The sequence below is a fragment of the Sciurus carolinensis genome, chromosome 5 (assembly GCF_902686445.1).
Source record: "Sciurus carolinensis chromosome 5, mSciCar1.2, whole genome shotgun sequence".
Lineage (NCBI taxonomy): Eukaryota > Metazoa > Chordata > Mammalia > Rodentia > Sciuridae > Sciurus > Sciurus carolinensis.
The window spans coordinates 145,270,370-145,293,399 of NC_062217.1; the positions used below are offsets into that span (position 1 = coordinate 145,270,370).

A 23,030-nucleotide genomic window follows, 5' to 3' on the forward strand; every position below is an offset into this window, starting at 1 on the left:
ACTACAGATCCATCCATTTACTGGTGAATGTCATAAAGTCATTTTTCTTTATGGCTGAATAATACCCCATTGTGTATATGTAACACAATTTCTTTATCCATTCACCTGTTGAAGGGCATTGAGTTTGGCTCCACAGCTTGGCTATTGTGAATTGAGCTACTGTAAACATTGATGTGGCTGCATCACTGTAGTATGCTGATTTAAAATCCTTTGGATATATACTGAGGAGTGCTGTAAGCGGTCAAATGGTGGTTCCATTTATAGTTTTTTGCGAAATCTCCATACTGCTTTCCAGAGGGGTTGCATCAATTTGCAGTCCCACCAACAATGTGTGAGTGTGCCCTTTTTCCACATCCTCACCAACATTTGTTTCTTATAGTTTTTATTTTTTGAGGAGGGGGTCATGGTACTGGGACTTGAACTCAGGGACACTTGACCACTAAGCCACATGCCCAGTCCTATTTTGTATTTTATTTAGAGACAGAGTCTCACTGGGTTGCTTAGCACATGGCTTTTGCTGAGGCTGACTTTGAACTCATGATCCTCCTGCCTCAGCCTGCTGAGCTACTGGAACCCCAGGCGTGTGCACCTGCACCCAGCCTTGTATTCTTGATAACTGACATTCTGACTGGAGGGAGAAGGAATCTCAATGTAGTTTTAATTTGCATTTCTCTAATTGCTAGAGATGTTGAATATTTTTTCATTTCTCCATATATTTGTTAACCATTGGTATTTCTTCTGTGAAGTGCCTGTTCAGTTCCTTTGCCCATTTATTGATTGTATTTTTTTGTCTTTTAGGTGTAAAGTCTTTTGAGATCTTTGCTTATCCTGGAAATTAACACCCTAAGATACAGGTGGTAAAGATTTTCTCCCACTCTGTAGGCTCCCTCTTCATGCTCTTGTTTCCTTTGCTGTGAAGAACCATTTTAGTTTGATGCCATCCCACTTATTGATTTTTTTATTATACTTCTTGCACTTTAGGAGTCTTCTTAAGGGAGTCAGTTCCTGAACTGACATGTTGAGGTATTGGGCCTACATTTCCTTCCCGTAGATTCAGGATTTTTGTTCTAATTCCTAGGTCTTTGATCCACTTTCAATTGAGTTTTGTACAGGGTGAAAGATAGGGGTTAAATTTCATTCTACCGCATATGAATTTCTAGTTTTCCCAGCACCATTTGTTGAAGAGGCTACATTTTCTCCAGTGTATGTTTTTGGCACCTTTGTCTAGTCTGAAATAACTGTATTTATATGGGTTTGTCTCTGTGTCTTCTATTCTGTTTCATTGGTCTTCTTGCCTGTTTTGGTGTCAGTATCATGAAATTTTTTGTTACTATAGCTCTGTGGTATAATTTAAGTTTTGGTATTGTGATGTTTCCTGCATCACTTTTCTTGCTAAGGATTGCTTTGGCTATTCTAGGCCTCTTATTTTTCCAAATGAATTTCAAAACTGCTTTAAAAAATTCCTCTTAATTCAACTTCCACCACTATCTATCATTCAATTAAAAAGCCTTTCAAGTTTGTACTACCCATGCATAAAGGTGGAGAGAGTTTACAAAATTAAGTTCATCCTTGACATTTTGTAATCTACATTTCCCACTTCATGTAGATACATAACACCATAAATGTGTTCAATTTCATTTCAATTGAAATTAATAAATACATGAGTATTTATTCATTCATTTTATATAAGTATGCATTTATATAAAATAAATATAAGTATAAATATATATTTATTTTATTTATTTAAAATTAACACATAAAAATTGAACATATTTATTGTGTACCATGTGATGTTTCAATATACTATGACATTGTGCAATGTTCAAATCATGGTGTGTATCTCCTTAAATATTTATCATTTCTTTGCAGTAAAAAATATTGAAAATTCTTCCTTCGAGCTTTTTTGGAATATATAGTACATTATTATTTACAGTCACCTTGCTGTGCAATAGAATACTTATCAAGCCATAACTTAGTACCCATCGATTGACCTTTCCCCTTCCCTCTCTTTCCCCTGCCTTTCCCAGCCTCTGGTAACCCCCAGATATTCTCAGCTTCTATGAGATCGACTGTTTTAGATTCCACAATAAGTGAGGTAGGTCATACAGTGTTTGTCTTTTTGTGCCTTGCTTATTTCGCTTATCATAATGCTCTCCAGTTTCACCCACGTTGTTGTAAATGATGCCATTTCATTTCTTTTTATGGCTGAATAATGTCCCATTGTGTACATATGTACCAAGTTTTCTTTATCCTTTCAGCACTTGATGGACACTTAGTTATTTCCATTTCTTGGCTCTTAGGAATAATGCTGCAGTGAATGTGTGAGTGCAGAAGTCTCTGACACACCGAGTCATTCCCTTTGGATGTATATACCACAGTGGGGTTGCTAGATCATAGGATAATCCTACTTTTAATTTTTCGAGGAGCTGCCTATCCTAATTTACGTCCCCAGGAACAGTGCATAAGTGTTCCCTCTTCACATCCTTGCCTGCATTTGTTATCTTTGTCTTTTTGGTAGTAGCTATTCTAACTGCAGTGAGGTGTTACCTCATTGTGGTTTTGATTTTCATTTCCCTGTCTTCTTTTGGGAAAGGTCTATTTAGCTCCATCCAATTTAATTTTAAATTAGATTGTTAGTTTTTTGCTGTTGAATTATTTGAATTTGAATATTAACCCTTTGCCAGCTGTGTAGTTAGCACATATCTTCTCCCATTTTGTAGTGTCTCTTCACTCCATGGACTGTTTCCTTTGCTGTGTAGAAACTTTTTAGGTTGGATGAATTCCATTTATCTATTTTTGTCTTTGGTTTCTGTGCTTCTGAGGTCATATCCAAAAAATTCTTGCCTATTCTAACCCACTTCAGGTATTTTGAACATTCAAATACATCTTTCCTGCCTCTGCTAACCAAAGCACTTTTACACAGCTACAACTCTGCTCCATATCATGATAGGAAGTGCTGAAATATCAGGACCCCCAAAATTAGGGGAGGAAGGAGAAAACCAAAGCAGACCTGAGGAGTCCTAGAGAAGCAGTGTTGTGTGAGAACCAGTGCTGATTGCTGGCTTCTGGGAGCCTTGGATCAGGAGAGCTGGGCCTGAGGGACAGGGAAGGAGAGAATCCCAGGTTTCCCCCCTGTGCCTTCAAACCTGCTCTCTCTCCCAGGTCACCCTCTGAAACAGTGTTTCCTGAGATACTGTCTAAAGTTTGCCTGTATCTGTTTATAAAAAGTTTGGATTACTTGACCCTAAACCATACCAATGGGGAGGGGGGGAAAATCCCAGTAGGGCCCAGCAATCTGTATTTCAATAAATTCCCCAGGACTGGTAACCCTCGAGCACACCAAAGACTGAGAACCATTGCTAAAATGACCAGGTCTGGTTTATTGCCTTCTCAGACACTCAGGGACCATTATGATAGGACAATGCAATTAACTCCTGGGCACAGTAAATTATTTCCCTCTCATAGCATAGCAGACTGATTCTCTACCCTTCTGCTCTTTTCAACAGACCAGTCATGAGACCCTGAAAAAAGCAGAATGCTAGCACAAGATGGGACTGTTACCGGGGTAAAACCTAAACAAACTCTCTGGCTTCTTTTGTTCTTAGCCAAGTTAAAAATCACTAATTTGGGAGGTGACACAACTGGCTGGTGGTTAAGACCCTAACGTGGCCCTCTGCTTTCAATTGCAGTTCTCACATAACTCTCTCTTCTTTTTGGCCCCCGCCTAGCTAACTTACCCAAGTTTGTCTCTCGTAGGTTTCAATAGTTTCAATCAAAATTAATGGTTGCCTAGTGGCCTAGCCCATTCCAAGTCAGGAACCTATGCTGCTGACCCCTTTAGATCAGGGAGCAAAAGATTTTTATAACCTCCAAAGGTAGGCAGGATCAGTGTAAGAACGTCACCCTGAAAAGTCACAGAAGAAAATTTTGGTCCTTGTCTCCCTAAGAAAAGGGGGAATCAAAACCTCTCAGAGGGGAAGAGACAGTCAGGAACCACCCCAGTGGGACAAAAGGCTGTGACAATGAAGTAATCCCTGGGTGACATAAGCCGTTACCCTCTGTAGCATGGTGAGCTGCTTCTTTACCCCTGTGCTCTTTTCGTCAGATGTGTGTGTCATGAGACCCTGATAAAACCACAGAAGCAGAATATTTGCACGAGATGAAATTGTTCCTGGGGAAAAACGCAGATAAACCCTCCAGCTTCCCTGGCTCTTATTCAACTTAAAAATCATGAATTTTGGAGGTTGCACAGCTGGAAAATGCATTATTAGCTTCCTGCTAGTGGTGCTGTAACTAACACCTCTGATGGGTGTGTTATCAGTGATAATGGTTGCCTAGGTTACATTTCTAGGACTTGAAGGGGACTTCTGCTGAGAACACTGACTTTTCACTTGGGCCTGCAGATGTCTGATGGGTAGCTAGAACAGGATGAAAGTCTCAGCATCTTTGTTTTCATACCACATCTGTCTCCTTCGCTGCCTTAACTTTGGGTCAGATTCTACTTCCTCTACCTGTAGACGTGTTGATTGCCCATTGGAGCTGGACTGTGTTTTCTCCTACCCCAACCTTGTGCTTTTACAGCAGCTACAGCAGTTACTGCAGCCCAAGCACCCAAAGTGCTTCACCCCTATCATAAGGCCCAGATAGAGCCCAAGGCCAGGATGCTTGCCTAGGATGATGGTGCCAGTCACAAGAGTAACTTAGCCATTCTTAATACAAGTTGACTGACCACCCTTGGTCCAAGCTTCATGTAAGAAGAAACATATTTTGGAATTGTGCCCCTGGTCAGTGGAAAATTACAGACTTTAGCCCACTCCAGCAAATCAATAAAACTTTACATCTCCCTTTGTTTGGTTAGCAGCCTGGTCTTCTTCTTGATCAGTGCTGTCTCTTTTCAGCTGAAGCCTCAATTAAAACCTTTGCCCTTGTGTGCTCCCTAAACTTGGTTTGGTCTCATTTCTATTATTTCCAAGCCCAAAGATTTCCTCTCCAGAAACAAAAAGAGTGAGACACAAAAGGCAGGTATCAGGAACAAGAAGTGCAAAGGCTCAGAGATGACTTTTTCTGAGATGTTTGGGGTCTAGAATGAAACAGGAATGTGGGGTGTTGTGGGAGGGATATAGTCAAAGATGAGACTGAGGGCTTAAAGACAGGTGTCAAAACCTTGTTAGTGTAAAAGCCAAAGAAATGGACAGTGGAACGTCACTCAGGAGAGCGTTCCTCATAATTAGGGTGGCTCTGGGCCAGGGGACTCTGGTGGTTGGAAGATCAATATGCATGCTACTCTGCTGAGCCCTAGTCCAAGCCCATGACAGTGAGGTGCCAAAAGCAATGAAACGATTTTAGGAATGCCTTTAGGGCTTCAGCTGGGTAGGAGGAGGAGTTGGTGGCCACTAGGCTGACAGCTCTCAAAGAGGAAATTACCAGGACAAATTTGTACTAATTGTATTGGGACCTGAGGCAAAAAACAACAGTAATATTGATCCCGTCTTCATTTAAATTTCAATATTTAGTTTATCATAAATTCATTATTACCATTTTGGTGAAAATATTATTTTTCTTGATTTCCTTACTTTTTTTTTTCTAGGCTCTCTCTTAAAGTTTAATATCATGATTTGTTGATTTTATGCAAGACATTTATTTGTCTTATTTATTCCACATTTAGTAAGTGTGCAATGAGCAAGACCCATGCAGGACACAGACCAAAACTGAACACAAACCCTGCCTTTTCTGTCACCTTATCACTTGACAAAATCCTTCTGACCTATGCAAAGTCAGAGAAATGAGACAGAGAGACTAGGGGGTTCTAATTTCTGTTTAAAGTTGAAGACTTCGGCTGAAACGGAATGTCACTTTTTGACTGTGAGGTTATTGGGACATGGTGGGACACCTCCAGTGACCGGCATCCTGCCTCCCTGCTTTCCACAGCCTGGTTGGGCTCTCGCCCCGGCTTCCTCAGGCCCACTTCCTCCAACCTGGCAGTCCTGTGGTATTATTGGTGTTATTATTAGATTTGCAAATTCAGCACCCAGGCTGCTTCCCTCTAAAGAGCAAGCCTATGGTGGAGCTGGCACAGAAGTTTCAACAGTCCCTTCTAGAGTGTGATAACCCAAGGTTGAGCTAGTGCTGCCACCCCATTCCTCAGATGCAGACACAGGCCTACAGAGTGCATGATGCTGCTTCAGAATACCTAGCTTTGAGATCCAGACTCCTAATTTAGTCTGTAATTAAAGTGGTCATAGAAATTAATAAGTAACAGAGACTTCAGGAAAATTATGCAGGAACCAACAAATTAGATTCCAGGGAAATTTGGCTGTTGCTCCAAGGTTAATTTCATGGAAGTTCCCTCATCTCTTTTCATTGTACCCTGCTCCTTCCCTTTCCATACTGGTCTGAGTCTCCTGGTAGAAGATAAGCTTTCCCATGGCAGGGAGATGCCTCCACCACTTGGCCCAGCCCAGAGCCATGATTATAGCACAAGCCCTACAAGCCATTGTTGAAAGCCTGCCTCACACAGAGCAGTAGTCAGACTTGGAGAACCAACAGTAGTGAAGGCAACATTTATGGAGCATGTATTATGTACCAGATATCGCATGCATTGTCTCACTCGGCTCTCACCACCTCCCCACGGGATAGATCCTATTATTACCCCATTTTTTAATTGTAATAAGAAAATTCTTAACCATGTTTAAGTGTACAGTTCAGTAGGGTTAAGTATATCCACACTGTTGTGGCTATCCTTATTTTTATAAATTAGAACATTTGGCTCAGAAAGGTCGTGTAATTTGTCTAGTCCTACAGCTGGTAAACGGCAGAGTGGGCGTTCACAATCAGTTGTGACTCCAGAGCCCATGCACACAGCCCCCTCTGGAGGATACATACTGCTTTGTGTTAATTTGGCCCCTCATCAGGGCAAGTGACTAACTTCATTCACCACAGGTCTCTCTAGTCACCTTCCCCTCTGTCCCTGGAGATGGCATCCAGTCCCTGTATCAACACAGCAGTCTCGTTGGGGTTACATGTGTTCCCCACCCCTGCCCTGCCCTGCTATTGATTCCCAAGGTCAGACTTCTTGCTAGAGGGAGCATGGGCTCTTAGGACCTGTTTTAGTCTTTAGGGCCGGCAGAGGCAAAAGAGAAAAGGGACAGGTGGCAGGGGAGGGGGGTCAAGAGAGGCGATAGTACACTCAGAGGCAGAAGGGAATGGGGTAGGGACTTTCTGGGCCTGGAACGTGCTCAGAAGTAGAGGGGCTGAACAGAGCAGCTGGGACTACACCAGCACCATGGGATCATCTCAATACCTGGTCAAAATGGCCAGTGCTGGAGAAGAGTGACTGTCCACAGGACAGGTGATCTCTGTCAGCATCCTCTCTCACTAACAGCCTATTAACCATAGAAAGTAATTTGCAAGTTTCTCCAGGAGGTTCACACCCTTCCATTTCTTTTCTTCCTGCCGAGATCTGCAAATATTTGGTGGTAGTGGTTGGCATGTCTGAACCACCCAGCTGAGTTATAAGCAAGCAGAAACTGGGCTGACTTGCAGAGTCAGGAGTAGGATGAGTCCACTATTACCATGTAGTTTAAAAAAAAAAAAAAAAAAAAAAAATTCTGGTTCCATTTACCCTGAAGGAGGCAGCTAGGCATGGGACAGCCACATTGAGACTGATGAGATGACAAGGAAACTATGCTACAGTCACTTCAAAATGTTCTTAAAAGATTTGCCACTGCATGGCCCTTCTCCTTTCTGACTTTGGGGGGCCAGGAGCCCTTGGGCCTTTAGGGATACAGCCCTTTCTTCCTGCTGGCCCACAGAAGTCTTGCTGGTCCTGGCTCTCACCCACCCACACTGCAGTCAGGGGCGGGTTAAAGGAGAGTGTCTTCATAAAACCAGCAATAGCAAGTTGTGAAAACCGAAAACATTAAATGAGGGGCCTATATCTACAGACCAGATGCTTGGGTTTGAAACCCCCCCCAAAGGGCAAGCTGTTTAATTCTGTCCCCGTGATAGACTCTGATGGACTGAATTTTTTTTTTTTTTTTTTTTTTTTTTGTACTGGGAATTGAATACAGGGGTACTTTACCACTGGACTACTTCCCCAACCCTTTTTTATTTTTTATTTTGGGACTAGGACTTGCTAAGTTGCTGAGGCTGGTCTTAAACTTCTGATCCTCCTGCCTCAGCATCCCAAGTTGCTGCAATTATAGATGTGTACCACCATCCTGCTGACAGCTGAAATTTTGAAAACAGTCTCTCCTCTAAAAGCATAAAAATCACTGTGCAAAACTGACGTTCCTAAACTATTCAGCTGCCAATCGTTTGTAAAACTAAGTGGCAAGACAGACAAACAAAAATCTAATCCCATTTTTTTAAAATTCTGAAAATTTAATTCTAGAAAATAAAGTATTTAAAACTTTGAACATATCTTTTAAAAGATTAACTTCATAATTAGTGGGAAAAAAGAATTTTGGCTGGGCCTACCTGGTACCATTCAGTATTGTCATCTTCTTGTCCAGCCATCTATTTCTGCAGCTCAAAGCAAAGATATTTTCGGGAAAAGAATGATTTTGAGGGATGTTTTTTTCCTGTATCCTGAAAATGTTTGACCTAGTTAAATTCTTCTTCCTGGGCTCTGAGTTAAAAAGAAGTATTGAGAATTTCTTGTGTGCAGGGTTGGAGGTGAAAGGAAGCTTTGCAATTCTTAAAAGGCATCTAGAAATGCATATCAAGATCTACTTTAAAACAATATCTAATTGGTCAAAGGAAAATATCAGAGGCCCCTTCAATATATCATATTATGTTAAATAAGGCAAGTAGTTTCATTATTAGTTTTAATTGTGATAAAACACACAAAGTGTAAAATTCACTCTTTCAGCCATTTCCATGTATTTGAACCATTCAGTAACATTTAGGAAATCTGCAAGGTCGCACAACCACTACCAGTATCTACTCCTAGAACATTTTCATCATCCCAAAAGGAAATCCCATACTCAGAGAGTAGGCATTAGCAATTTTAAAGCAAAAATTTTTTCAATTTACTTTTGAGGTATTTCACACAAATAGCTTTTGTTTTCATGTTTTTTCTTTTTCTTTTTTTTTTTTTCTTTTTACTTTATGGTCCTGAGAATCAGACCCAGGACCTTGTGCATGCCAAGCATGTGATCTACCACTAAACTACATTCCCAGTCATGTTTTAACCATTTTAAGATGTTTTTGACAGCATTCACCCTAAAAAGTAGCTTTGGGTATGTCAGGCCCAATCCTTAGGGATTGGTTTGCAAACTGTGATGATCCTTGAACTGGAAGGTGCTATGAAATAAGTCCTTCTACTGCAAAGAGAACCTTGACCCTGAACAGGCTGTAAAGACAAAATAATCACATATATGTAGAGTTCAATTTCCCAGTACGTTGGTATTGAGAGTCCCATTTTCTTTTTTGGAAGTGTATTTCTCATGTTTGTATTTGATTCTCTTGTCATTATTTGCACAAAAATAGAATTACTCTTCCTTTCCTCATAGGTCCAGTATTGAATGTGGCATTAACATAATTTTTGTGCTTAAAACATTATTTGTAACTCTGCATCTTTTACACCAAGTAAAGTTGTAAAGTGATGGGGTGGGGGTGGAGCACAGGAGGCATTTTGTCCTGTGTTTAAGCTCAAATTCTATATTTCAAGCCACCCTTGGGCACAGCCTCCCCCTGGGGAACTCCACTTAGGTGTGGTCGCTGGCTTCTGACCTTTCCTTCTTTCTCACCGCCTTCTTGAACAATGTTCCATTCATTCAGCCAACAATGTTGATTGAATTGTCCTCTGTGGGAGGTGGAGAAGACAGCTCTGTGCCCCTGGATCTAAGCTGGCTGTCTGATAAATGATTCCTGCCTGGTTGCTAGTGGCAGATAATGATTTGGCTCCTTCACCTTAACCTGTTCCACTTGGGAGTTGAATCTGAACCAGAACCCTGAGACAATGCCTGTATGGATGTCGAACAGCATGATTTGGGGCATGAGGAAAGTTGAGGCAGGGGATAATTTTGGGAATGGGACATTCACTGAGCTCTTTCTCTCCATTTTACATATTTACAGTTACAATGCTTCTATTATTTATGTTATATATTACTTATATACATTTTTATTTCCATTTTACAGATTAAAAAAGAAAAAAAAGCAGACTAAAAAGGATTGTGACTTTCCCAAAGACTATGAGTTAGTTAGTTACAAAGCAAGAATTTAAACCCTAGTCTGTCTGAGTCCAAAGTTCATCTTCTTTCCAGTACAGCAAAAACACCTTGCCAGGACACCTGTTAAATGATACCACAGGGGTGTTACACGCTCCGCCTGTATGTAAGGCCAACTTTGCTCTTTGTAATTATAACTCACTCTCGGATGACATGAACTACTGTGGGAGCATTCTTTGAAAAACACACAGTAGTGTCCTGAGTCAGCGTGGAATTCAAGTTTGGGCCTGGAAGCATGCAATAATCTGAAATACTGACAGCATGAAACTTGGATTTCTGACTTGTAAGTTGGCTGCCTTTTAGTTTAAAAAAAATATCTAAGAAAAGAATAGAACACTGACTAAGCTGGAATATTATGTTGGCCATAAAATTACATGATGAGAGTAGAAAAGGGGTGCGTGGCCACCCCTTCCTCCTCACAGGCAGACGTGGAGGTGCAGCTCTAGGTTTGTCTTTGCTGGTATGAGGTTGAACAGGAGACTTCAGCACTTTGACCTCAGTTTGCCTACCTGAGAAACAGAGGGCTGGAGAGAGGGCCTCTGAGGTCCTTTTAGGTGAGCCGCGGTTCTTTTCCACCATGCCATGTCTCTACACATGGCAGGGTAAGCAGGCATGGCTGCTCATGGACACTGGCCAGTGCTAGCTCATTATTTCTAGGGTCCCGTGTAAAATGAAAACACAGGCCTCTTGTTTGAAGTGATGAGGAATTTCAGGACAGCATCAACAGAGTATCGCACTAAGCACAGAACTCTTCTGTATGCATGGCCACACACTAGGAAGCTCAGAGATCTGACTGTGTGTTCCCTGCCTTGTGTGAAGGGATGAAATCTGGGACAGACTGGAGCCCCCAGCAAATCTGCTGGGAGGCAGGGATGCTCCCGGGGTAATAAGATCCTTCTTCAGGGAAGTGGTCAACAGAGAAGAGCAGCCAACAAGGGGACACTGTGTGTCCATTAAGTTGGTTACCTTGCCTTACTTTTGAAATTAGCATTGGCTCAGCCATGTTGAACTCAGGAGAATGGTCTGTTTGGGAGGCCTAGATCATAGTGTTGTAAAAGGGTTGTGCAAATATGGTAAAAAATAAGCTTTCAGGTGTAGCTGCTGGTTGACTCCCTTTTAGAAGGGAGGTGGAGGCAGAACAGGCGGGAGGGGGTGGGTCAAATGAGCAAAAGCAGGGGCCTGCAGGAGGAACACTTGGGGGGCTGATAGCTTCAGCTGTGGAACAATGTATGGCGAGGAAGGAGGTGGGAGGGGAGCCAAGCTTGCTCACCGATGGATGGAGAACTGGGGATGGGAGTGTGAATGTTCTGGGGAAGACACACAGCCGGAGGTAGAAATCCCTGAGAGGTGTCCACCATAGCCAGGCCATCCCAGAAAGAGCCTGCCACCCCCTACAATGGTGTCACCAGAGTCCCCCACTCCCTTGATCTAGAGGCAGGCACAGAGATGGGGTTAGAATTCCATTCAATCTGCAGGGCCCATTTCTAGAGCAATAGGCCTGTTGTCCTCTTAACCCCTAATTGTGTGCTTGGTCCCTGGGGTCTAGCAAGCACAGCAAGGACAGGGAATGAGAAGTCTGTTCCTGAGAGCTTAAACATCAACGCCCGGTACAGCAAAAGGGGAGAATCAAGGTCTCCCTAAAGAAGCAGAGTGGTCCTTCCAAAGAGAGCAGCTGAAAGCAGGAAGACTTGCTGCTGCTCAGGTGAACCATGAGGTCACTCTGAGAGAAGCGGAATCGGGGTGTGCAGGGGCCGGGAGGAGAGCGGCCAGCCTGGGGGTAGTTTAATAAGCACAGAACTTCAGTTTTGCAAGATGAAAAAGATCCTGGAGATGAACGGTGGTGATGTTCGCCTGACATTACGAATGTGTGGAATGCTACTGAGCCATACACTTGAAGAGCCAGAGTCTCGGTGAAGTGAACTTAAAATCTCCTATGGGTTCTGTCTATAGTGGGTCAAGGGCACCACGGCCACATGAACCTGGAGGCAGGATCTAGAACTAGCCACCAGCCTGGAGCACCTGACTTCATAACAGAGAGCGGCTCCCACCAGCCTGAATCCTTCACGGGCACCTTCCCTCCTAAGAGCATCAGAGAAGCCATTTCTGAGATCTTGATAAGATCAAAAGTAACTTAAAGAGTCATTTTATAGAGGGAAGATATAGAATTACTTAATAATCAAGTGGGAATAAACTAAAAAATTGCACCCTCAGAACCCACCCATCAGTTTAAAAAAATACCCACCCCTGGCCACAGCGAGGTCATCTTGGCTGATGAATGAGTTACCCCACATCTGTGTCTCAGACACTGCTGCAGGATTTTCAGTTTTGACTAAGAAGATGTTAAAACATAGACAACAAAAGCATACCTTCTGTCCTGCACCTCTTGCTTTGTCTTTTCCTTCTTTTTATGGAGTCATATACGTATTTCTGGGATAAAAGTATGATCATTCCATACGTGTATACAACACGTAATGACAAAATCAGGGTAATAAACATTTCTGTCTCCTTACCCATTAATCATTTCTATGTTTTGGGAACTTCCAGACTCTCCTAGTTACTTTGAAATATAGATTGTTGGGGACTAGTTACCCTACTAGGCTGGAGAATACCAGTACTAATTCCTTCTACGTAACAATCTGAGATAGTCTCTTGCTATCCTGCTCCCCCCACCCCCCAACTTCAGTGACCACTCTTCCACTCTGTTCTTCTGTGATATTAATTTTTTAGTTTCCACAAATGAGTGCAAACATGTGGTATTCATCTTTCTGTGCCTGGTTTATGTTCTCAATTTCACCACTTTGGCACAAATAACATTTCATCTTTTTAATGGATGACTAATACTCCATTATACATATTCATATATATGTGTGTACATGCATACATAATCAGCCACGGCCTGGAGCATCTAACTTTCCAACAAAGAGCACACACCACATTCTTTATCCATTCATCTCCTGATGGACATTTTGGTTGATTCCATATAATCTTGACTATTTGAATGATACTGCAATAACCATGGGAGTGCGTCTCTTTGATCCAATCATTTCATTTCCCTTGATATGTACCCACTGGTGGGATTGCTGCTTTGTAGTCTTTCAAGGAATTGCCATAATGTCTTCCATAATGTCTTGCCATTCTAATTTTTGCCACACAACAGTGTAAGAGTTCCCCTTTTTCTGCATCTTTGCCAACATTTTTTATTTTTTGTCTCTTTGATAATGATCATTCTAACTAGGGTGAGGTGATATCCCATTGTAGTTTTGATTTGCATTTTTCTGGTGATTAGTGATACCGAGCATCTTTTCATATTCTTTTGGCCATTTGTATATCTTTTGATAAATGTCTGTTTAGGTCATTTGCTTTGTCTTTATCCGGGGTCTTCAAGTACTGGTCTCCATGGACTTCAGAACAGCATATTCTGCTCCAGAACAAGCACAGTGCATCCACTTCTGCCCAGAATTTAGGTATTGGACTGGACTCACAGCCCTTGGACTTCTTTATAGTTGCTGCCAACTGACTTGCTTTTGTCCCAACCTTCAGGGTTTCCCCTCAAGGTTTGCTCAGTCTATTTATAAAAGTAGAAACAGAGACCGTTTCAATCTAGACTCATGCCTGGAAATCTCCCTACTCTCATTCTCTGCCCAGGAAAGAATGATAGATACCTCAATGGTGCATGAAGCTGTGGAAACTAGTTTTGCTTTTTTTTTTTTTTTTTTTTTTTTTTTTTTTAAGATTTAAAATTAACAACAACAATTCATTGACATACAGGCCCAAGAACTTCTAGCCTTTTCCCTTGGCAATTTCTTCTTCAAACCTCTCAGACAGAAAAAGAAAAAAAAAAAAAAAATCAATCTGCTGTGAGCAGAGGCCTTAACAATTGCAAAGATGTCTATCATGTGTTCTACATTTTAAATACACATTGTTACTCTAAGCAAATACAAACGAAAGTGTGCTTCTTGTTCTAGAGAGAATACATTGCACTTGTTTGGAGTCAGGGTTTCTGAGTGGTGGCACTATTTACATTTTGGGCCAGACAATTCTTTGCCGTGGGGATTGTCAATTAGACGGTCTAGCAACATAACTGCTCTCTACCTACTAGGTGTCAGTAACAACCTCCAAATGTGAGAACAAAAGATCCCCTGGGGGCGAAATTGTCCCAGGCCGAGAAGTTCTAAAAAATACAGTTATGTTCTGAGTTAGACCAAGGGAAGAATAGGTCTGCATTTTATTAAAAACCAAAGAAAGCCTTCTCATGCTTCAATTTCCTTCGAACAAACTGTCATTTAATCGCTCTCCCTTTCTCCCTTGCTCATGTTCTTATCAGACTTAGATTCCTTGATGTTATTATAAGAAGTCAATAGTAAGGTCCTCTTTAAAAATAAGCCAAGTACCCGGATGTGGTAGTGCACACCTGTAAACCCAGTGACTTGGGAGACTGAGGCAGGAGGATCACAATTGTGAGGCCAGTTTTAGCAACCTGGCAAGGTCCCAAGCAAGCTAGTGAGACCGTCTCAAAAATGAAAAATACAAAGGGCTGGGGACGTGGCTCAGTGATTAAGAACCCGGGGTACAATCCCCAGCACAGAAAACGAAAGAGAGAAAGAGAGAGAAAGAAAGTCAAACTGGTGAAGTCTCCATGTATTAGCTGGAGTTAATCATCTGTGGGGAAAACCCAAGAGGCTGTGAATGTGTGCTTCCTCCAATCTAGGATCGATCTAGAAGGCAGGGCTGGAACACAAATGTGGTTCAGTCTCGGCAATCTGACCTAATTAATTGTATCCCAACCCTTTTGGAGATGTTTTGCAGGAAGAGGAAGGAGCTGTCCCCGCCATGGCACACACCAGTGGTTGGATTGGGAGAGAGGGTACTTCAGACACGCATACTCTGGTCTAGGATTTTCCAATCATAGTTACACATAGATGGGTGAGAGAGTCGCCTGAGTTTTCTTGGCTGATAGCCCCAAGGTCTACTCTCACTAAGTAAATTTCTGATAATGCGGCTCCTATGCAGCTTTCCCACAAGGAGATAGGGCCCTTGTCCAGTTGCTCTGCATATTCCATTCATCATTGTGACACAAGACAGTCAGTTGGGCAGATTCTCAGTGGACCTGTGGCAGGTAGGCAGTGCGAGGTGAGTGGGAAGCCAGGTTGCCTGGGGGGCTGTCGGTCTCTACCATCGGGTGGTGAGGCTCCTGTTCGCACCCCCGGCCTGCCTGACCCTCCAGTTAGGAGGACTGGATCCGTAATGCGAAGAGGAAAGAAGACAACCACCCACTCGCAATGGGGGGACTGAGGTCCTGGCTGTTGGGTTCACTTCCTGTTTACTTCTCGTACTGACACAGTGACATCTACTATGCTGGGTACTTCAGCCCATGTTGTCCTGCTTTGTCTTCCAAATAAGCCTGAGGAAGGCATGCCTCATTTCACTTGACAATTGGGGAAACTGAGGTACAGGGAGGCTAAATGACTTCTTCAGGACCCATGGCTATAGGAATCAGTCATTTTGGACTCCACTTACATCTTCCTTCTGAATAAATCAAGAAGTATCTCCTAGGGGTCATGGAATAAAACGGCAATCTTAGAGACTAGGACATATCTAAAATGTCTCTGTGCTTCAAGGATCACAGAGCATTGGAGCCAAGAGGGATTTGGGGGATTGTTTGGTCCAAACTCTTCATTTTATAGAGGAATTTGACAAACCTAGGGACCTAGAAGAGATGAGAACATGCCCAGGATGATGTGAAAGAAAAGAACATAGATAGAAGTAACATAAAGGAAAGACGATGGGATGTGGTAGGTGAGTGGGCATGAGTGGAGGTGAAGAGAGAAGGGTGAGTCAGACTTAGAGCTGATCATGAAACCATGACTGAAACAGGAAGGACCAGGGAGGGAGCCAGAGATGGAAAGGTAAAAAGAAGTTGAATTTGTTTCCGAAGAATTGAACTTGAGAAGTCAAGGAACTGGGAACTCCAGCTAAAAACTCTAAGACCTGAGAAGAGAAAACATATCGCAGCAACTGTCAAATCTCAGGGCGAGCACCCTAGCCTTGAGACCCAGGCACCCATGGCAGGACTCTGTCATGCTCAACGGTTTACTGGCCATTTAGACGATGGTTGAGAGGGCTATCTGTCATGTCTATAATCCATGCAAAGCAAAATACCACAGATGTCACAGAACCAATAGACAATATAGTCAGAAAGAAGAAATGAAACTGGTACCAACTTTATCAGGGATCAGTGTAAAGTCCACTGTTCGTGTTCAGAAAATCAACAGCACAGCTGTAGAATTAATAATAGCAATGACAATAATTAATAGCTGTTATTCTTAAATCCAATAATTGCCACGTGCCAGGTTTACTATGGGATCACAAGCTGATTTATTTAATCCTTCTAATAGTCCTATGACATTTGTACTGTTATTCATCTTTGACTTACAGGTGAAGAAACTTGGTTCAGGGAGGCCTCAAGTCACAAACACCTTGATTTGTCTGACTGAAAAACACCACACTCTTGAACCAATAAGATGAGGATTGGGGAGACCTGATTTGATCATGCTTGTGTCAAAGAACTTTTCTACTTGTAAGATAAGTAGGTGTGTGTGTGTGCGCGCTACAAAGAAAAACACAGAAGCACAAACATGATGAGCTAATTGGGAAGTTATCAAAATGGAAAATTTCCTCTAACCTGAAAAGAATGAATTCGAATGTGATTCGGGATGGTGAAGTTTGAAATGTTCACTTAGAAGTGTAACATTTTTGAGATAATAAGAACAATGTTTATGTGGAAGACTTGAGAACCCAGGGGGGTTTCTGATGATATCACTACCTTATAATATCATGCTAAGTGAAATAGGCCAAGCCCAAAAAACCAAAGGCTGAATGTTTTCTCTGATAAGTGGATGACAATATGTAATGAGGGGGGGTGGTAGAGGAAGAGAAGAATGAAGGAACTTTGGATGGTGTAGAGGAAAATGGGGTGGGAGCGGGTGGGGGACAGAAAGATAGTAGAATGAAACAGACAGTATTACCATATGTCCATGTATGATTACATGAATGATGTGAATCTACATTGTGTATAACCATAGGAATGAAAAGTTGTACTCCATTTGTGTACAATGAATCAAAATGCAGTCTGTAAAAATAAAAAAAATTAATAAAAAAAAGAAAAAAAATCAAGGGAAAACCACAGCTAAGAACCAACTAGAAGATCCTGAGAGTCTATGAACTCTCGCTGACAGGGGAGTCTACCTCACATTGTGCGTTGGTGGGAGCAAACAAAGGGAGACTCATGGCCACACATCTCTGTGGTCACACACAGCTGCCATTTGCCTGCCTAAACTCCTCTACACAGTCTCTTGAGGTGAGTGCCCACCCCAGTCGTCCATATGGGAACCTTCTCTTTCTCCTCCATTTCAAGAATCCTCTACTTCCCTCCCAATCCTGCCTGCCCTCTTTTTCCTTGGTTTACTCTGCTTTTCTCCTGGTCACTCCTTTTGCCTCCAGTTCTCTTCAGCCCTAGAGATACACCCCCTGAGCCAGTGTCCTCTCTTCCATTGCTTGGATTGACACTATTTTTTTTTTTTTTTTTTTGGCTAAGGATTGGAGCAAATTCCAAGAGAACTTTGACAAGCATAAGAGGATAAACATAACTGTCTCTATATATTGTTATCTGGTGCCAAATAATTGCACAGTGGGGCAACCTAAATTGATGTTGACCCAGGAAGGGGAGAGGACACAAGTCATAGGGGGCACATATTCCATCTATCTGTTCCTCACCAGGACTTACAATTACAGAGAGATCTAGGATGATGTTTTGAGTCCACTGTGTTTACAATTTCATTTCTTTGAAAAGTTCCACGTCGACAGTGCACATTTTATGAAAACAGGCCAATGCTGTTAAGACGACTTAGTAACCGAGTCGGGGAAAAGCTACTTTTCTCTCAGCAGCTGAGTGTAGTATATGATTATCCACAATATAATTTTGGTTTTCTATCCTGTAATCTATGGTTGCATATTGCCTATCAACCACTCTGTGATCAAGCTGGACTTTGTCCCAGAGGGAGGGATCATAAAATGATTTAAGTTCTATTGCCTTTCTTTATTTAGATTCCCATCGGGATTTCCTGGAAGAGTTTCTAAGGTTTAGTGTAGCTGCAGGTTATGGACTATGTCGGAAAAGTCACTTTGGAACCCTCTTCTCCCTGGAGGTCTGTGCCTTGTTAGTTTTTTTCTCTTTCCCATGTCTTTCCCACCTTTCTTCTTTCCCTCCTCACTGCTGTGCCCCAGGTCCAGGCCCACAATTCTAGGTGCTTGGATTACTTGAGTCTCCCCGACCCCCACAGTATCCCTGCCTCCAGGTTCCTCTGTCCAATCCGTCCTGCCCACCCCTGCTAAGCCTCAGGCATGACAACTCCAAAACACAGTAGCGGGCTCTCCAGCTCCGGTGACTAGAACCTTCACTGTTCTTTCCGAGTTGTCTCCACCCTACACATCCAACCTTCTTAGGACCTTCTGGTCCCACATGCCCGGTTCTCCAGCCTCTGCTGGGCAGAAAACTCTCCTCACCATCCCACGAATGGACTATACTCATGTCAACTTCTGCATTTCCACCCTCCCAGCATGTAACTCTCTCTCTGCAGTTTTCCAACTGCTTTACTCTGGTCCTTCTCTCAAATCCCAGTTCTTGAAGCGTCTTGTCCATGGAAACCTCTCCAGCTACTCCGATTCTCTTCTACACTGAGGGAGTCCCTTGCTATTTCCTCTCATGGAGGAGCAGCTGCCGAGACCAAAGACCCAAGGCAGCTGTGGCACCTCCTTGTCCCCCAGCCGTGCTGATGGTGCCATGCTCTCAGCAGCTCTCAAAATGGAAATGGCTGCCTGGCTGAAGCTACCTCCTCTTTGCAGATGGAAGAGCATCTTGAATGGCCTCTTATCAAGTCCCAACCAGGTGGAAGACCCATATCCTAACTGTGAAGGGTTGTCCCTCTGCCAATTCTAGGCTAATTTCTCTTAAATGTTGTCTGAAAAACTCCAATTCTTCAGTTTCTACTTATTTTTGATAATTCATCTGCAACCCATGTCACATCGCCCCATGGAAAACTAAAGCTCTGATTTATAGCTGGAATAAAGCACACTCCCTGTACCTTTAAAAGTTCCAATTTCCAGAAGCCATGATGTCATTATAGTAAGACAAATGAAGATCTTCAAAATCAAAATTTGGGAAGTTGTCTTTTCCATATCTCCTTGACTCATGCCCTTGGGCCACTTCTGGTTTATTCTAAGTGTTTTGTTTTTATAAGCCATTGTTACAAAGTCATGAGGGCATTGGAAAGACAGATAACGTCCCCCTCCAATAAATTTATGATGAAAATACACAAAATAAGTGATAATAAAACTAAAGTGAATACATATGGTTACAACTATCCTGGAAATTCAGTAGTAATCCATAATGAAGCAGGTACAGACTCAGTTTAGACAAACCCTTCATTAGCAAAGTCTGTTGCATTCAGACTCTGAAAGCGGACTTTTGGTAGAATCTGAGCCGTTCGTTTTTCTATTTCATTGTCTCTCCTTATATTTATCACTGGCAAAAGCCAGAGCTAAAGCAGGCCTACTTGCTCCTACACATTTCTTTTAAAACCCAGACTGCTTCCCTATAGCAATTGCCACCCACTGCCCTCAAAATGGCAGAATATTCCAGGGTTTCAGTATTTCTGAGATGCTGTAAGAGCATTAGGATGGGGAGGTGGAGATGCAGTAAGTATCAGATGGGAAAATCTTACCTCAACTTCTGACTGGCGGGCACAGTTATCTTATTAAGCTTGTCCATTCTTTTTGGTGAGGAACACGAGTCACCAACCCGTGGTAATGTCAGCAGTTCCTGGCCCTCCTGGGGAGCAGCATGGTAAGCCTCTGATCTCCAGGGCTCCAGTCACTGGATCTGACTTCTGAGAGTGCAGGCTGCTGGCAAACACCCCTGCACTAGGGAGAAGTAAAACTTGCTGGAGCACATAGTCAAGTTTCATGTTTCTACGTAATCATGTGACCTGGGTAGCCAGCCAGCTTGGCCGATGACTCCACGTTGTGTAAACTTTAATAGTGAAACCTATCGGGCATGCAGATTTCTTTCCAGCTGCTTTCTTTTAAAATCAGGTTTGTTACCAGGTTGGGACAAGCTTCTAGCTGGGTCACTACTTCCTGTTTGTCCCAAATACATGTAAGGTCCCAGATTTTAGCAGGTGTCCAGCTGTCAGCAGCAACTTCCTTGGCTCAAGAAAGAACAGAATAATGAATTCTGTCTGAATGTCTTTTTGGGGGCTTCCTGAACATTTGCATAAAGTCATGGATAAGCTTTTTCCATTTATAGAACTATTATATGAAAATGGGACTTTTTTTAGCACTGTTCTTCCAAATGTATATCAGCGTCGCAGAGACACAGTGGTAATAGTTTACTAGGAAAGTTAGAGTCTCTCTTTTCCCAGGGTTCTATTTAAAATGAGATGGGCAATTCTTGGTACGAGGTCATTTGAGGGTGACCTGGGCCAGGGGAGATATCTCCATTATAAGCCACGTGTCCTCCTTATCAGCTGGTAGAATGCAGAGTTACCATGGTGATAGCCTGATGCTTTCAGATAAAGCCAGGATGTACCAGAGAGTCAACTGAGGAGAACTTATCTATTTTCCAACATTGCAATTCCAACATCAGACAGAAGTCCTTTTATAAGCAGTCACTCCACTCCCTGCCTTCGTCCTACTCATCCACTGCTCACGTCACCCTTTCATCAGGCCCAGCAACATACCAGACAAGGCAGCATCCCAAACAGACAGGTCAGGCAAGGCTGGGCAGAGGGAATCCTACCTGCTATGGCTAAACCCATCCAGGAAGCTCTACTTCCCTCCTGGAAGACTTCACTCTTCCTCTACCTGATCTGAAAATCAGGTTTATCTATTGTTTAAGGAGCAGGAGGAGAAAGACAATGAGAAGCATTCTTCCTTTTGTACCTGGATGCACTTCCCTGCAGCTAACAGGAATGCCCTGATTGCCTCTGTGAAGGTGCACGTGTGCCACATCAATCAGGGGGCCAGGCCTCTTCTGGGTCTGAAGAACATTTCAGGGGACAAAGAAGAGGACTCCTAGTTGCCTCTCTGTTATAGACTCAAGGTCTGGCTGAAGCACCATGGGGAAAGAGGAGTGGACAGAAGAGGTGGAGCCAGAGAGGAGGCCAAGGAGGAGGACGGAGAGGCAGCAGGGGCAGTGGTAGAGGTGGATGTATATGGATTTCTTCTCTCCTGGCCTCCTCTTTGCACAGAGATCCTATAGTTCTCCAGGTAACCTTGATTATTCACAGTTATGAACTGCATCTGAATTTCTAGTTCTACCAGATATGTCTGCCTGGCCAGGCCAGCAGGAGAGCAGATGATCTTCATGAGAAAAATGCAAGTGCTCGTCTCTGATGATTTATTTTCTCCAGTCCAGTAGCTTCATCTTCCTGCGGTATATTCTAAAGGAGCTTCGGACCGCTGCTGCTTGTCTCCCACAGCTCTTAGCTGAAAGAAACAAGGAAACCAATTCAGTAAAGGCACGTACATTGTCATCAAAGACCATGAAAGCCAGGCTTCACTGAGGGGTTGATAACACTCAGCTCACTCCTTCTGAATTATTGTAAAATGCACCATCGGCCCCTTGACTTCTGTCTCCACCAACAACTCTCTTCAGCACCTGGGTTGGCAACCTCTTATTTCCCCAGAGAAAAAGATAGGCTCAAGGGTTACACTTCTGCTTTTTCTTTTTACAGCCACTTGTCTCTCTTCTTTTTACCGTATTTAGTCTGACATGCTGAAAATGAGAGTCTGCTTTTCCAGACTGGACATTTTGCCCCATGTGGTATGTGGTGCGACCACCTGATGTTCCAGGCCTTCCATGATTGTTCTACACTGGCTGACCAAGAAGGTCAGTGCAAGCGTGGAAACTGACAACACCAAGTCTTAGCTGGTGACTTATAAATGAAGTGAGACCACACGTGGTTTTATAGCACATTCGCAGCAGCATACCATGGTAAGCCTTCCAACCTGATCTACAGGCACATTGGATGAGGAAAGTAATTCATCAGAAGATTGACAGATGACAAATGGACACTTCCAACCTGAAATAAAATATAAAGTGCAATCACTCTGGAAACAGTATGTAATTATCCAAAAAATTTAACATACTTATGACCCTGCATAGATCATAAATGTGCAGAGCACTCCTAACTATTTAGGCCAAGGTCATGTGCACAAATTTTCATAGAAGCACTGTTTCTAATAGAAAAAAAAAAAAGTCCTGGAAATATCCCAATTTTCCCTCAAAAGAAGGATGAATAATTGTGGCATATTCACATGATGGAGTACTACTCAACAGTGAAAATTAGTGAACTTCAAATACATCAGTATGGATAAAAAACAATTTGTGCATAAAAGGCAAACTAAAAAAGCTTATGCAGTATTATTCCATTCACATTAAGGTTAAAGACATATAAAACCAAATATGTTATTTAGGATACACGCATAGGCAGCAAAACCAATGAAGGGGACAATAAATGTAAAAGTCAGATGTGTGGTTACCAAAGAATGGGATTGGAGTGAAGGGGTTCATAGGATTTCCAAACAATGACAGTGTCCTATGTCTTAAGTTGAATGGCAGGTATAAATGTTCATTTTAATGTTTTTATAATTCACCCATATTGTAGGTATTTATTTAAAAAATAAATGCTTAACAAAAATAATTAAAGAGAAAATATGGCTTAGGATTATTGGGGAAAG

The 23,030-nt window shown here is 42.5% G+C and overlaps 1 protein-coding gene across 1 annotated transcript in view; it reads right to left on the reverse strand.

The window, feature by feature from the left end:
• Blnk (B cell linker) overlaps positions 1-20,199 on the reverse strand; it is a 71,526-nt gene extending 51,327 nt beyond the window's left edge. Inside the window, exon 1 of the mRNA XM_047553958.1 lies at positions 20,012-20,199. Coding sequence (XP_047409914.1) covers positions 20,012-20,058 — 47 coding nt within the window. The 5' untranslated portion in view covers positions 20,059-20,199. The remainder of the gene's footprint in view (positions 1-20,011) is intronic.
• Between the last annotated feature and the right edge of the window lie 2,831 nt (positions 20,200-23,030).